This window comes from Dromiciops gliroides, chromosome 2, assembly GCF_019393635.1.
Source record: "Dromiciops gliroides isolate mDroGli1 chromosome 2, mDroGli1.pri, whole genome shotgun sequence".
Lineage (NCBI taxonomy): Eukaryota > Metazoa > Chordata > Mammalia > Microbiotheria > Microbiotheriidae > Dromiciops > Dromiciops gliroides.
Window position 1 is genome coordinate 79,641,169 of NC_057862.1, and position 15,392 is coordinate 79,656,560.

General features: G+C 36.5%; 1 protein-coding gene across 1 annotated transcript in view; it reads right to left on the reverse strand.

Annotated features, from left to right (window-relative positions):
- The window catches only part of PLCE1 (phospholipase C epsilon 1), a 336,517-nt gene that overhangs the window by 106,548 nt on the left and 214,577 nt on the right, over positions 1 to 15,392 (reverse strand). The window contains exon 5 of the mRNA XM_043983896.1: positions 1,204 to 1,349. Within this exon, the coding sequence (XP_043839831.1) occupies positions 1,204 to 1,349 (146 nt within the window). The remainder of the gene's footprint in view (positions 1 to 1,203; positions 1,350 to 15,392) is intronic.

The following is a 15,392-nucleotide window of genomic DNA, read 5'->3' on the forward strand; positions in this document are numbered from 1 at the left end:
CAGCCTCAGACACTTAACACTTACTAGCTGTGTGACCCTGGGCAAGTCACTTAACCCCAATTGCCTCACTTTAAAAAAAAAAGAAAAAAGAAAAGGCTGGAGGAACATGGCAGATGTGGAGATAAGCGGAAAGTCTCACAAGCCTAGCTGAGAGATGTGGTGAAGACATTAAAACCCCATTGGATGGGGCTTCCTTGTAACACATTAACTGGTGTCACATTGTTGGAAGCACTGGCATAGAATATCATCCCACTGTGGCAGAAACTCTCCTGAAGACACAGCCTAATCAGTCAGCAACACCTATTAAAGTTAATCAAGATAGTGACGAGGACAATGGCTACACAGACTAAGAGCTTGATAAACGCTTGCTGAATTGCTGAAATGAGAAGGGGAAGGCTGATTAGAGAGAATAAGGAATTCCTAAATTGGAAGAAGCCTTAGAGATTAACCAGTTTATCTTTTCGTCCAATGTTCAAAGTCCTTTTACAATACCTCTGAAAGATGGTCATCCGCTTTTCTCTTAAATACTCTAATAGTAAACAACTCACTCCTGTAAGAGGCAGAACTATTCAAATGTTGCAAAGTTTTTTACATTGAGCTGAAATCTCTCTAAATGTCCCTTTGGTGGAAGTTTTATCCCCTTGAGAAAATGTCTGATGCCTCTTGCAAATGACAGCCCTTTGAGTATTTGGAGACAACTATTATGTCTTATCTTAATTTTCTTTTGTCTAGGCTAAACACCTCCAGTTCCTGATATAACATGTTTTCCATATCCTTCACCATCCAGGTCAAAATAACTTAATCTGAAATTTTGAAATTCATGACACTAAAGGACCTCCAAGACCTATAAAAGTAGGAAGCCTGGCTAGAGCAAAGTGAATGAGGGTCACATTCCAACTTTCAAGTCAGAAAGGGAACACAGATCCAGATCAGGAACCTGTGACATATTTGCATCAAATTAAGACTTTGAATGACTGGTGTAAGACTGAGCTCTGTATTGTCTCAAGGAACAAGGAAAAGCATGGTCAAGAGGACGTTTTCTAATTTCTAAATCATGCCATACTAATTTAAACTTATATGTGACTAACAAGACAATTCAGTGACATGACTTGAAAGATACACAATTACATGGAATCACATCTAAATTATGAAAATGTTTGCAGTAATTGTTTTAATTTTAATTTCATTCATCAATGACCATACCTGAGGCCGGCCAAGAATTCCATAACAGCATTGTAGTTGCCCATATTCCAGCAGCATTTTGCAATGTGTACTAAATATGAGAAGACTTCCCGTTTTTCTTCCATGGTACCTGCTGTGAGTATCAGCCATGTCACCCAAGAACTCACCTTATAAAAACAACAAGGTGGAAAAAGTTGAAGTCATACTTTAAATAATACTTAAACATAAATGTTTATACCAAGAACATTAATTTTAAAATATTTTCAGAAAGGCAGCATATTGTATGTAGTACGAAGAACACTGGATGGAGTGTCAGAAGGCCTGGGTACTAGTCCTGGCTCTGTCACTCACTAATTGTGTGTTCTTGGTCACATCACCTAAGCTCTCTGCACTTTGAAATGAGGGCGTTAGGGGCAGCTAGGTGGCATGGTGGATAGAGCACTGGCCCTGGAATCAGGAGTACCTGAGTTCAAATCTGGCCTCAGACATTTAACACTTACTAGCTGTGTGACCCTGGGCAAGTCACTTAACCCCAATTGCCTCACTAAAAAAACTAAAAAGAAATGAGGGTGTGAGACCACTGGTCAGAGGAGCTTTGAGAATCCTTATCATTACATGTCAAATTTAGTCATCAATTGAATGCTAACCTCAGTATATTTAAGTTCTTCATTATAAAAGCATATTATGCTCTTCAATATATATACTCAATTATTTGCACTTTGAAATTTTCTAGCTCTCTCCTTAATCTGATATACAGAAGTCATTCACTAAGAATATTCAACAAAAATCCTTCTATGACCAATCTCAAGATTGGTTATTATTATTTCCCATAAGAACACGGCCTTTTCTTGCTGTGAATGGATAGAGGATAAATGACTGAAGAAAACGGGAAGTGAGCAGAGCTGTTAACCAGTGCCAGGAAACAGATGATTATTTATTTATTCTGCTTAGGCTTTTTATTTCATCTTAGCTCTCCTGGAACTTAGCACGACGTCCAGTGAGAGGAAGAGGAGACCTGGCAGTGCAAAACTCAGAGCAAAGAAAACAAGGGATCTATGTCCCTTGAAGACAGCCTAATGGCAAAAATATTAGTGCGCTGATGGCAGCAATTAATGGCTGTCGGGCCGGTAATAAGACTAGGAAGAGAAGTCTACCTGGAATCTGAGGAGCTGAGTTTCAACTCATAGCAAAAGTGTTTAGGGAGATATTTTAGACCCTTCTAGGCTTTCCATATAGAAAGGATTGAAGAGAAGAATAGAAAAATGGTAAGGTTTTTTTCTTTATTTGTATTAGTCAAATCAATTTGTGGGAGATTAGTACAAGATTTCTGTGGGGCACAGTGAATTGAGAGCTGATCTGGAGTTAGAAAGGCCTAGGAATAAATTCTGCCTTTGACACATACTGGCTGGGCAAATTATATAACCTTTCTGTGTCCCAGACAACTCTCTAAGAATAAACTCAAGGACAGGTTCACTGGAAGAGGGAATTCCCTCACTAGGAGTTCCCAATTCAATGAAATCACAGTTTTGGCCTTCAATCCCCATTCAACTTGTCAATTTTTGTATTTTGTTTTCTTTTACTTTTCCCTTAATTACGTAGTTAAGTTATTTTGAAGAAAAAGAAGTCAACCTTATTAAGAGAAGCAGAGGAGTATCCATATCTCTACCAAGTGAACAAAGATCTCAAAGTTCTTACAGGAGGCAGGGATGGTTGTGGCAGCAACAATTGTGGGTATGGTTCCCAGAGAGACATAAGGTGTACGGCCTGTCAGAGAGGCCCAACAATTCAGAACCTTAGTAGCTACCTGTGGTAGTCTTTCATGTAGGTGATTGCTCTATCACCTCTGACAGGCTCTTAAATTGTTGCTCACATTGTTATTTTGCACACTTCAGTGTTGAATTAAATGCTGACTTATTATAAGTATAAATTATTTATACTTACTACTACTTTGCATTAGTTATTGTCAAGGCTGATTAACTCAGTGGTTCAGAGTTCCATTTAATGAAGTCAAACATGTTTAAACCTTAAATTGTTTTTTACTTTACTATATTGCATCACTACTAGCTATATTTGATTCTGGTCAGCAAATGTAACTTACAATGACAAATAAAAAAAGAACTTAAAACACATCCTACTTACAGAATAACATAATGCTACATCTAGAAGGGACCTTAATGATCATTTAGTCCACCCCCTCTATTTTATTTTATTTGACCTTAAGATCAGGGAATATTTTTTTTACCTTTCTTTTACCTTTTATTTTCTTTCTTTCTTTTTTTTTTTGGTGAGGCAATTGGGGTTAAGTGACTCGCCTAGGGTCGCACAGTTAGTAAGTGTTAAGTGTCTGAGGCCAAATTTGAACTCAGGTCCTCCTGAATCCAGCGCCGGTGCTCTATCCAATGTGCCACCTAGATGCCCCTTTCTTTTACCTTTAACCTTGTATCACCTTAACACAGGTGCATATAGTTAGTAATTAATAAGTGCTTGTTGACAGATTTATTGATTTAGAATAAATTTGATTGATGCCTTTTTTTGGTATCACAGTCATTTCTGGATAGTTGCCACCTATGTCCCCCACCAAACAAGATTTATCTTACAACCACCAACCCTCCATCACAACTCCCCAAAACAAAACAAAAATGCAAAACCCACAATAGCTAAGGAAAATTAACCTATACATGAAGAGACAGAATGGAATCTACATAGGATTTATTAAACATAACATTCCATTTAAGTATGGAATAACTAAAAGTTGTCCAACAGTGCTGGGAATCTAAATGTAAGGTCTGCAGCATCAGTAGGACAGCCCCCCAGGATGAAAATACACATCTTTGACCCTGGGCAGAAAATCTTGAGTCATGAGATGTTCTCCAAAAGATGGTGACATGGTCAATGCTGTACATTTTCTTTTTCTTTTTCTTTTTTTGCAGGACAATGAGGGTTAAGTGACTTGCCCAGGGTCACAAAGCTAGTAAGTGTCAAGTGTGTCTGAGGTCAGATTTGAACTCAGGTCCTCCTGAATCCAGGGCCAGTTCTTTATCCACTGTGCCACCTAGCTGCCCCACTGTACATTTTCTTGATGTAGGCTAAGAAATATTCAGGTCTAGCTGGTTTTCAAGTCTAGAAATGCTTTAATTCTATTTTTCATAAGTTTGGGGCTACTGCCCCATCACTGACATCCTTTTCTCGTGAAAGTGGGAGCAAGCTCAGCTATCATTCACATCAAGAGTGCTAGGTTATAGCTGATTTTATAGCTTTATTATTATTTGCTTCCCAATCTGGTGCTTGTTACCTTATTTATTTTTTGTTTGTTTGTGTGTCTGTTACCTTTTGAGATCAGTAGCAAATCAAGGCATGTCTGGAACCAAAACAAACACCCATGAATACCCCATAATCTCAATACAAGGAGAGGAGAATTAGGAACCACATTGCACACTGCACAAACCACGCTCACTGCTTCTCTCTGCTGCATAAATATAATCCACTGATTCACAAAAATGCTCTTCCTCTCACGTTTTCTCCCAGCTAAATATTGGTTTCTTTCCATATACCACCAAACTGCACACAATAGCAGCCTTTTTACATTCCAGGACCTTTAATTTTGTCCCAGTGGAAATGATGAAATCAAAAGTTCCTGGCTCCAGGTGTGCTTAAATGATGGGAATATTCAAGAAATTCCTTCCTATGCTTCACTCCTTTCTGTCTTCCAGCCCTGGAGTACTCCAATTTCATGACCATCTATGGACATATTAAATGAAAGCATATGTCCTGGAGCAGAATGTTAAGTACAATTTCTATGTCTATTTTAACTCTAAGATAACTAAGTTAACTCTAAGTTCCCCCCATCAATGGATGAATTGAAGTAGTTTAAATAGAAGTACCTATCACCTTTCCCATCTTCTCAAGAGCACTGAACATACTTTCTTGCAGTATTTTAACCAAAACACTTTTAACAGGGGGTTATATTTTCTCTTAAAAGTTCATGAAGAGGGGGCAGTTAGGTGGTGCAGTGGATAGAGCACCGGCCCTGGATTCAGGAGGACCTGAGTTCAAATTCGGCCTCAGACACTTAACACTTACTAGCTGTGTGACCCTGGGGAAGTCACTTAACCCCAATTGCCTCACCCCCCCCCCAAAAAAAGTTCATCTACTATGGCTAAAGCATACCTTGTTGAGCACCTCACCTGTTGTACCCTGAATTATGTGGCTTACTCTCACCCTGTAATGGCTAAAAGGGGAAGATGCTTCACCAAAGTGACTAAACCAGAGGATTACCAAGAAAAATTCCCTTAATGGGAAAGATTGCCTTCTAACTTGCACTCTCTTCCAATATGCTAAGCATGTAAGAACTCTTGTGACCTTCTCTCAGAAGAGTGATATGTATGGGAAGTACTGAAAACATGAAATATTATACATGCTGTCATATGAGGTCATTATATTTTTAGTTTTACTTCACTGTTTTACTTTGTTATAAGAAATTTCTCACAAAGTTGAGAGTAATCTGTAAATATCTGTAATGTAAAAACAAAACAAAAATAGAACTTTGAAAAAAAAAAAAAGAACCTGACCCTTCTCTCAGGGGGGACAGGCTACACTGCCCGCATCCCATAGTCTGTTCAGTCATTTTTTTCCAGGGCAATGAGGGTTAAGTGACTTGCCCAGGGTCACACAGCTAGTAGGTGTCAAGTGTCTGAGGCCGGATTTGAATTTAGGTCCTCCTGAATCCAGGGTTGGTACTTTATCCACTGCGCCACCTAGCTACCCTCCGTTCGGTCATTTTTATATTGTTACACACATGCTGCTAATCATAACACTTACAAGCATGCATTGACAAGATTTATGCAAGCAGTAATATAATCATCAGTATATGTATGCTGACATTAATTCAGTTATCATTAATTGAAATGTTGGAATCTCCAAGTTGATAACTGGATAATTTATGGGGAAAACAGTCCATTGAAATTGAGGCTGTCACAAAAATGATGATCACAGACTCATTTGGTTTCATACCTCACCTCTGCAATATACTCATTTTATATATAAGTATAGTAAAATGAAGCCCAGAAAAATCGATAACCTACTTAAACTCAAACAGCTAATATAGACAGTTTCTCAGGAATTCTCTTGACTTTTCATTCAGTTTTCTTTCCAGCATACCAGGCTGGCTTAGCTTCTCCCTAATTAAGACTAATACAAAACTAGCCACTTTGGGAAGGGCATTCACTGGTCGGTCCTTCAGGCTGCCTGGCTATCCATGACTGCATTGCTACTCTAGTGAAGCAACATGAATGTGGTCTGAGAGTTAATGCAGTCCCGTATTGTTTAACTTAACTCCTATATGAGGAACTGACTCACATGCAAGGATAAGAATTAAGTGTATTCATGCCTAAATGTTGATCACGCATTCAGATTTACTTCCTATCAGTTAAATCATTTCCCATATACTTTCCCACAATGTTAGTAAAAAATAGCTATACTGTATTTCACATGGAAACCTAATTTAAACCAACTGTTGTTCCATTTTAGAGTGTCACTCCCTAGGGCCTTGGTTTTGTCACTGTGTAAACACTGTTATCGAAAAAAAGTTTTTAAAGTGATCTCTTTACAGATATTGTGGGATTTTTTCTTGCCTTTTTGTACCAAAGTATTCATAATTTTACAGACATCAGATGATGGGAACTTCATATGTATTTTTTTGGGGGAAATGCCCCCAATTAAAAAAAAATAAAATAGCACATGTCAAAACAATTGCTAAATATGGAAAGGGTGATTAGGTATATTTACAGAATGGGAAAGGGGACAAACATATTGCTAACTCCAGAAAGTTTTTCAGGGTTCTAAATAAGTGAATCTAAACAAAAGAGCTTTAAACTAGAGCATGGGGAAGGCAGAAAACTGTCTGTGTGTCTCCACCAAGCAAGATGTCATAGGGTAACAGTTTTTACCTGGGATCTGTGAACTTTAAAAAAAAAACAAAACATTTTGATAACTGAATTTCAAAATAATTGGTGTCCTCTATAGTCCTATTTATTTTTTTGAGACTGGATCTTTCTATTTTGCTGAATCTGAAAGTGTAGCAACTACTCGTGCATGGGGAGATCCCATTGCTTATTGGCACAGAAGCTTTGACCTAATTTGTTTTTGGACTGGAGTCACAAAGACCTGAGTTCAAATCTGGCATCAAACATTTTGTAGCTGTGTGACCCTGGGCAAGTTACCCAACCCCATTTGCCTCAGTTTCTTATCTATAAAATGAGCTGGAGAAGGAAATAGCAAACCACTCCAGTATGTGTGCCAAGAAAACTGCAAATGGGGTCATAAAGAGTTGGTCACAACTGAAACAACTGAAAAACAAATGTAGAATGCAAATGTGACCTATTATAACTGTTCCACATGCTCTCTAAGACATGTTTCTTTTTTTTTTTAATGGCTAAAAACTCACCTCTTCAAATAAGCCTTTCCTAATTATTTATATCTCAGCTTCTACTACTCTCTCCACTCCCATTTTTGGTCTGGATTTATGTATACATATCAAACAAAATCGCCTGTTTTAGGACTCCATGGCTGTATGTGTTTGTACTTGCTTGGCATATTGTTGTTACATCTATTCCTATGTCTTTTTCATTTACTATAAATTCTACAAGGAAAAAGACCTTTTTTCCATCCCTTTTATGACTGCTCATGATATGTAATGAGTGGTTATTTCCTAACTTATTTTGACTGTTAGCTTGCTTCCTTGATAGTCCCCGATAGAGGCAAAGGACAGGAAGCATTTTCTGCTTTTGAGCTCCCACTGATCCTAAGTTTCCATATATATTTTTTTAAAAAGGAATACAAATTGATTATTACCAAGAAAAGATTTAGGGGGAATATGCTGATATTCAAAACTTTTGAAGAGTAAGATAATCTCTTAAATCAGATCTACGAAATAGACTACATGGAGAAATGTCAAAAACTAGTCTTGAATAATGTTTAGCACTATATATGTTAAAGTGCTCTTTATTAAGCAGAATTTTAATAATATAAATACTTACAGAAAGTATGTCTGCCCAGTGCCTAATCAGTTTTCTGTGCCCAATGCAAACAAGAATTCCTGGCAAAGGACCAAGCATAGTTTGTTGGGCACTGCCAGTACAAAAATAACATACCAAAGACATCATTTCAGGAAACATGCAAGAAAAATGCTTATTTTAAGTTTTATTCTACATTGTTGATTATTTTGTAACTTTTTGGGGGGTTGGTGCTAATAATGCTATCACCCAATTGATGTTTTGACTTTTTAATTCATCTCCACCAACAAAACTGCAAATATTTTATAAACAGATCACCATGTTAGCTTCTTAAGAAGCTTTTTTACATTTATATAATGTTATATATACATTATCTCATTTGATCCTCATAATAATTCCTTTTAATAGATAGTAGGGGGACAGCTAGGTGGCACAGTGGATAGAGCACTGGCCCAGGAGTCAGAAGGACCTGAGTTCAAATCTGGCCTCAGACACTTAACACTTACTAGCTGTGTGACCCTAGGCAAGTCACTTAACCCCAATTGCCTCACCAAAAAAAAAAAAAAAAAAGATAGTAGGAATTTTTACCAATCCCATTTTATAGCTAAAGAAACTGAGACCCCAAAAGGTTAAGTTTCTTATTGAAGGTCATATAGCTAATAACTATGGAATTTAAGGCTCTCCAAAATCTATCGCCCACTACTTTTCCAGACTTATTTCCATATTTTCCTACTCATATAGTATACATCCTTGTCAAAACGAACCATTAGCTATTCCTCAAACTTAACATCCCATCTATTTCTTCTATGCATTTATATAAGCTATCCCCTATTCCCTTCAAGAGGCAAGTTGGGGTCCTTAAACTATGATTAAAAATATCTCTGGGTACTCTATCTTCCATGAAGCTTTCCCTTATTTCCAACTGTTGGTGCCTTCTCTCTTCTGAAATTGTTCTGTATCGTGCTTATTTGTGTACAGGTTGTATCCCTCCAGGAGAATGGAGGCTCCCTGAAGGTAGGAGCTGTTTCTTTTTGTCCTTGTATCCCCAGCACCTCCCACCAAACACAGCAAAGAGAATTAAACTGTTTTACTTGATGTCTCTCATATACCACCTTGATTTAATCTGGTCCTTCGAAAAGCTTCCCACACATGGAAAACACACATCATGACGGCTGTTGGGGCATAAAATCATATACATCATGAACATTAGGTTATAATATTCTTAAAGAAATGAACTAAGGGCATTGGTTTGAGGGTATCTATTCAAATGTCTTCTAGGAGGTGGGCTAAAAGGGATAGGTTTTTGGTTTACTTTTTAAAAAAATTTTATTTATTTATTTTTCCGTTACATGTAAAGATAGTTCTCAACTTTTGTTTATACAAGCTTTCCGATTTCAGATTTTTCTCCCCCCGCCTCCAGACAGCAGGTAATCTGATATAGGTTTCATATATATATATATGTGTGTATATATATATATATGTATGTATGTATATATATATATACACACACACACACATAATAACATTAATCCTATTTCTGCATTAGTCATGTTATAAGAGAAAAATCAGAGCAATGATGAAAAACCTCAAAATAGAAAAAACAACAGCATTTTGGTTTACTTTTGAAAGTCTACAATCTACTTGTTTCAATCCAAGTAAACACAAAAAGAGATTCAGAATTTAAAATGTAATTTTTCAACATAAAAAGCCTTCCTATCTTTTAGTTCCTCTAAATGCTCAGAAATCATTCTACTGTAACAATCTGAGAGATAACTGCTCTTCTAATAATCTGAATTATTTTAAATTTTATACCAAGTTATGACAAATATGACACAACATAAACTATCTGGTACAGTTTCTTCAATTACTTTGAAACGTGAACTATGAATACTTCACCATGGATTAAACTGGTAAGAATCCTCAATAATCTTTCTTTCACTATGTCTAACTGAAATGAACAGCTAGATCATTCTAAACTACTCAAAGAACATGATTTTGCAATTCCTACACAAGAATGCTAATAGTCTTTACCTCTGAAGTAGAGTGATGGTAGTGCCCAATGTGAGTTGGTATCTTTTAAGATACTAATATCGGTCACCTTTTTAAAAAGTGCTTATTAATAACCTTTTATGTAGGACTTTGATGCTAATTGCTAGAAGTGGTTTTTAATTCTTCATTAAAATAGAGCAATACTCTTTTCAGGGAGGACAGGCCAAAGACTCTTTTTCAATGACACCAGGAATCTATAATGTAGTCAAGAGGTCCTGAGAAATGCTTGCTGGGGTAGAAATGATGGTAAGGATTGGACTGTTAGTAAGGAGGATTCTTCCTTAAGAAAAAAAGGGAGGTGGTTAGAAAGAAAGAAAGAAAGGGGTATATAATAATACCTAGCATTTGTAGTTAGGTTACAAATAATGCAAGTTCAAATAGTGAGAAATATAAATCTGTACCAGATTGCATTTAAAGAGAACCAAAATTCAATTAACATGTTGTGTACGAGCTATTCAAAGTGTGAATGCACTCCTACTAGTCAATCTGTACTTGCCTATTGCCATGTATGCATGTGATGTGCTACTGTGTACCATATTACTAACAGTTATGTTAATTTTTTAAAAAGAGCCCTTAAACAAAATCAACAAAAAGAATACTTCAGTTGGAAACATTGCCAGTACAAAAAAGACTTGTTATTATATTAGTACAAAAATTTGATGTAATTGAATGGCATGAACAAGGTTATAACAACTCTAAAATAGGATGAGTTTTGGAATGTCTGAATCTATAGCATAGAATATCATACAACATGCAGAAGAACTAAAAGAAAGGCAAAGTTGTATTAGCTTTTTGTGATTTACAAACAACTACAAGGGGCAAGTAGTGTTACAATTAAAGAAATGGAGCATCTTTTAGTTGTATGGGTTGAGGACTAAAATAAAAGCATTCCTCTTAGCTAATATAGCACTGTTGGTGGAGTTGTGAAAAGATCCAACCATTCCAGAGATCAATTTGGAACTATGCCCAAAGGGCTATAGAACTGTGCATACCCTTTGATCCAGCAATACCACTGCTAGGTTTATATCCCAAAGACATCCCCCAAAAGAGAAAAAAAACCCTATTTGTACAAAAATATTTATAACAGCTCTTTTTGTGGTGGTTAAGAATTGGAAATCAAAGGAATGTCCATTAAGTGGGGAATGGCTAAACAAGCTGTCATATATGATGGTGAGAGAATATTATTATGCTATAAGAAATGACAAGCAGGATGATTTCATAAAGGCCTAGAAAGACTTGTATGACCTGATATATAGTGAAGTGTGCAGAACCAGGAGAACAGAACACTATGCATAGAGACAGCAATATTGTTTGATAAAGAACTGTGAATGACTTAACTATTCTCAGCAATAAAATGATCTAAGACAATCCCAAAGGATTATTGATGAAACATACTATCCACCTCCAAAGAAAGAACTAATTTGATTGAACACAGACTGAAGCATGTATTTTTCACTTTCTTTCAGTTTTTTCTTTTATTCAAGTTTTCTTGTACGGAATGACTAATATATCACATAATCACACATGTACGGCCCATATCTGATTGCTTACTACCTCAGGAAGGGGGCAGGGGAGGAAGGAAAGGAGGGATAAAATTTGAAACTCAAAAGTATAAATAAAAATGTTTATTATTATTTTTTTTAAAAGCATTCCTCTGGGGCAGCTAGGTGGATAGAGCACTGGCCCTGGAGTCAGGAGGGCCTGGGTTCAAATCCAGCCTCAGACACTTGACACATACTAGCTGTGTGACCCTGGGAAAGTCACTTAATCACAATTGCCTCACCATAAAAAAAAAAAAAGCATTCCTCTTAGCAGATTCAAGTTCATTTATAGGGGTGAAAGAAAACGGAAAGAAGCTGATGGTGAAGAAACCTTTGCTGTCAAATGTTGGTTGGGTCGGTGGCTTTAAGATTTGGGCTCAATTGCATAATGCTAAAAATAAGAGAGTCTGCACAGTGATAGACATATTGTTCGATGGAGAACCCTGAAACAACTTAACTATTTTCAGCAATACAATCATTCAAGAAATCCCCAAAGTCTAATACTATCCACCTCCAAAGAAAGAATATTGACTGAACACAGACTAAAGCATGCTATTTTCACTTTCTTTCTCTTTTTTCTTTTATTTGAGTTTTCTTATATAAAATGATTAATATGTAAATGTTTTACATAATTGCACATGTATATAGCCTTTATCTGATTGATTACTGCCTTAGGGAAGGGAGAGGGGAGAGAAGGATGAAGGGATAAAATTTGGGACTCAAAATTTTAAATAAAAATGTTTATTATTGTGTGGAGATGATACTTAATGGGAAAAGAGTCTATCGCATTAGTGGCCAAGCTGCTAATAACCAGTATCTCTGACCTCAGCTGGGATGGTAGTAAGGAGCAGGCACTCTGCAGTAAGGACAAACTTAAAGTCTTTCTGGCTTGGCACAACTTGCCAGAGCTTGACCTCCCTCGGCATGACCTTTGAGAATTCAAAGTAACCAACATTATGGCATAATGAGGTATTATGGAAGGTAGTAGGAAGATCTGTCATGTATAAGTAAATTATAGTGTGCTACAATGATAAGTTGGATGCAAGAAATTAGAGGCAGTTAGGTGGAGAAGGGCTGGACTTTTAAGGAAGAAGAAATGAATTAAAATCCTGTTTCTAGTCCCTTACCAGCTGTGTGTTCGTGGGCAAATCATTTGATCTCTCAGCCTCTTCCCTCATTTGCAAAATGAGGATATAACAGCAATGGTCTCATAGTGCTGACAGCAACTGAAATCGTATCTTGGCAAATTCAACTGAGTAAGGTACTGATGATTGCGGGGAGAACAGTGGTGGTACCAACAAGAGTGGCTGCAATTATACCTGAAAGAAATAGCCCATCCTACAGAGAAAGCTGAGTGGGGACACTTTAGATGATGGTGAGCAGAGGTGTAGAGAGATGACACCATGGATGTCAACTACGCCAGGCTTTTATGTTCCCTAACCTGCCTCACCTCCGTAAGTACAAGAAATCTTTAGATGTGAGTTAGTCTCGTCAGGAGTACTGTGCCAGGCTTCACCTTCCATTAATTACACTTATCTTGCATTATCCTGTAACTCACCATGGCTCTTTTAAATATAAGTATTCCATAAATAATCCAGAATATCCACTCCTCTTTTTAGATCATTTTCTCTTTTCCTCCTCATCAAAATGGTTCCATTTTGTGTCTTCGGAATTTAATTCTTGGAAGTCTTCAATTTATCTGGGGTTGAATCCCCTGAGAGAACTTTAATCTGTTGCAAGGGTTCTAAACCTGGGATTGGAACTTTTAAAAAAAATTATAATAACTATATTTCAAGATAATTGGTTTCTTTTAAAATCTTAAGTATTTTATTTTAGATTTTTAAAAACATGATTCTGAGAAAGGGTGCAGAGGTATCACCAGATTGCCAAAGGGGTTCTTGGTACAAAAAAAGCTAAGAACCCTTAGTATAATTGGATCTTTTCTATCCTTCCTCTCACTCTTTGAAATTTGCTCTCCCAAAATCTAGGATGAATGCATCAGTCTGATTGGCCTTTCTCTCCTTTATCACAAATTCTAAAAGGATGCAATCACTTTTTCCTAAGGTTATACCTTGATTTCCAAAACCAAGAGCTTTCTCTTTTTCAGAGAGAATTAAGTACTGAATAATATTTCTTCTCATTGGCTCCTCTATATTTTGAAGGATGAAATTATCATTAAGGAAAGTAAAAATAATATATTGGCTGCTCTGCTTTTGGCAGAGTCCTCCAGCAGATGTTGAGATAATTGAAGTCTTCCAACACTACTAAAGCATGCCCCTATGCCAGGCTTCTGATCTGTTTCCTGAACTCATTTATTTCCTTTCTGTTGGGTGGTCTGTAATATATTCTAATTATAATATCGCTTCTGTTTCTGCTTCTGGTGAACTTTACCCAAGTACTCTTCTCCATGCTGTACCCCACTCTCTGGTTCCTGGATTTACTCAAATGAGAATATCTTCTTAATATATCTGCCTCTCCTTTGACCTAGCCTGTTCGTTTCAAGTCAGAAATAAATGATTATAATTTATTAAAAATCTTCCATGTATGCCACAGATGAATGGTACAATATATTTTTTTAATCTTTAGAAACTACAAAACTCCAAACAATGTAATAAAACTTCACTGTTAAGGTTTGACTATCTAGCTTCTTGTCCCATTGTTCAATTGTTCCATATTAGGAACAGATTGTCTGATACCTGATGCAAAGGGCATAAACTTTTTCTACAAACTTCCTGGCTTTTACCTTCCTGAAATTGGACATTTATCTTTTACTTGTTTTTTTATTTAAATTTTGGTGCTCAGCTAGAAGGGTTTTTTTTTTAATTTCCAAAAGTAGCATTAGATGGGTATTGGTCAATAAGGATATGAAATTAAGATTTGTCATGGATAATATAATTTTGGGGGTGGGGTGGGGCAATGAGGGTTAAGTGACTTGCCTAGGGTCACACAACTAGTAAGTGTCAAGTGTCTGGGGCTGGATTTGAACTCAGGCCCTCCTGAATCCAAGGCCAGTGCATTATCCACTGTGCTGCCCCCAATAATATAATTTTTAAAAATTAGTTTTGTACCGAGAAATTAGCTTAAATATTTTGGCCATACAATAAGAAGACAGGAGTCATTGGAAAAGATGCTGATGTTGAGAAAGATTGAAAGCAAAAGGAGAAGGGAATGGCAGAGGATAAGATGGATATAAAGTGTTATGGAAGCAATGAACATGAGTCTGGATAAACTTTGGGATATAGTGGAAGACAGAAGCGCCTGGTATGCTATGGTCCATGGGGACACAAAGAGTCAGACATGACTGAACAACTGAAAAATTGTGAACTTCAATTTTTTCAGCTATTCATTATTTTGATCTATTTTTATTGTTATTCATGAAAGAGAAAATGGAGACTTATGAAAACCTATAAATTAAAAAACTAACGTAAAAGAAAAAAAGCCCTATTTCTAAGTGCTTATAAAATGGGGTTAGACTTTAAAAGTATTTTCAGGAATTTTTAAAATTCTTTACAGGGTCTGGCTTCTTTTATTCTTATTAATATTTTATTTTTCCCCAATTATATGTAAAGATAACATTCAACATTCATTTTTGCAAGATTTTGAGAGGAAT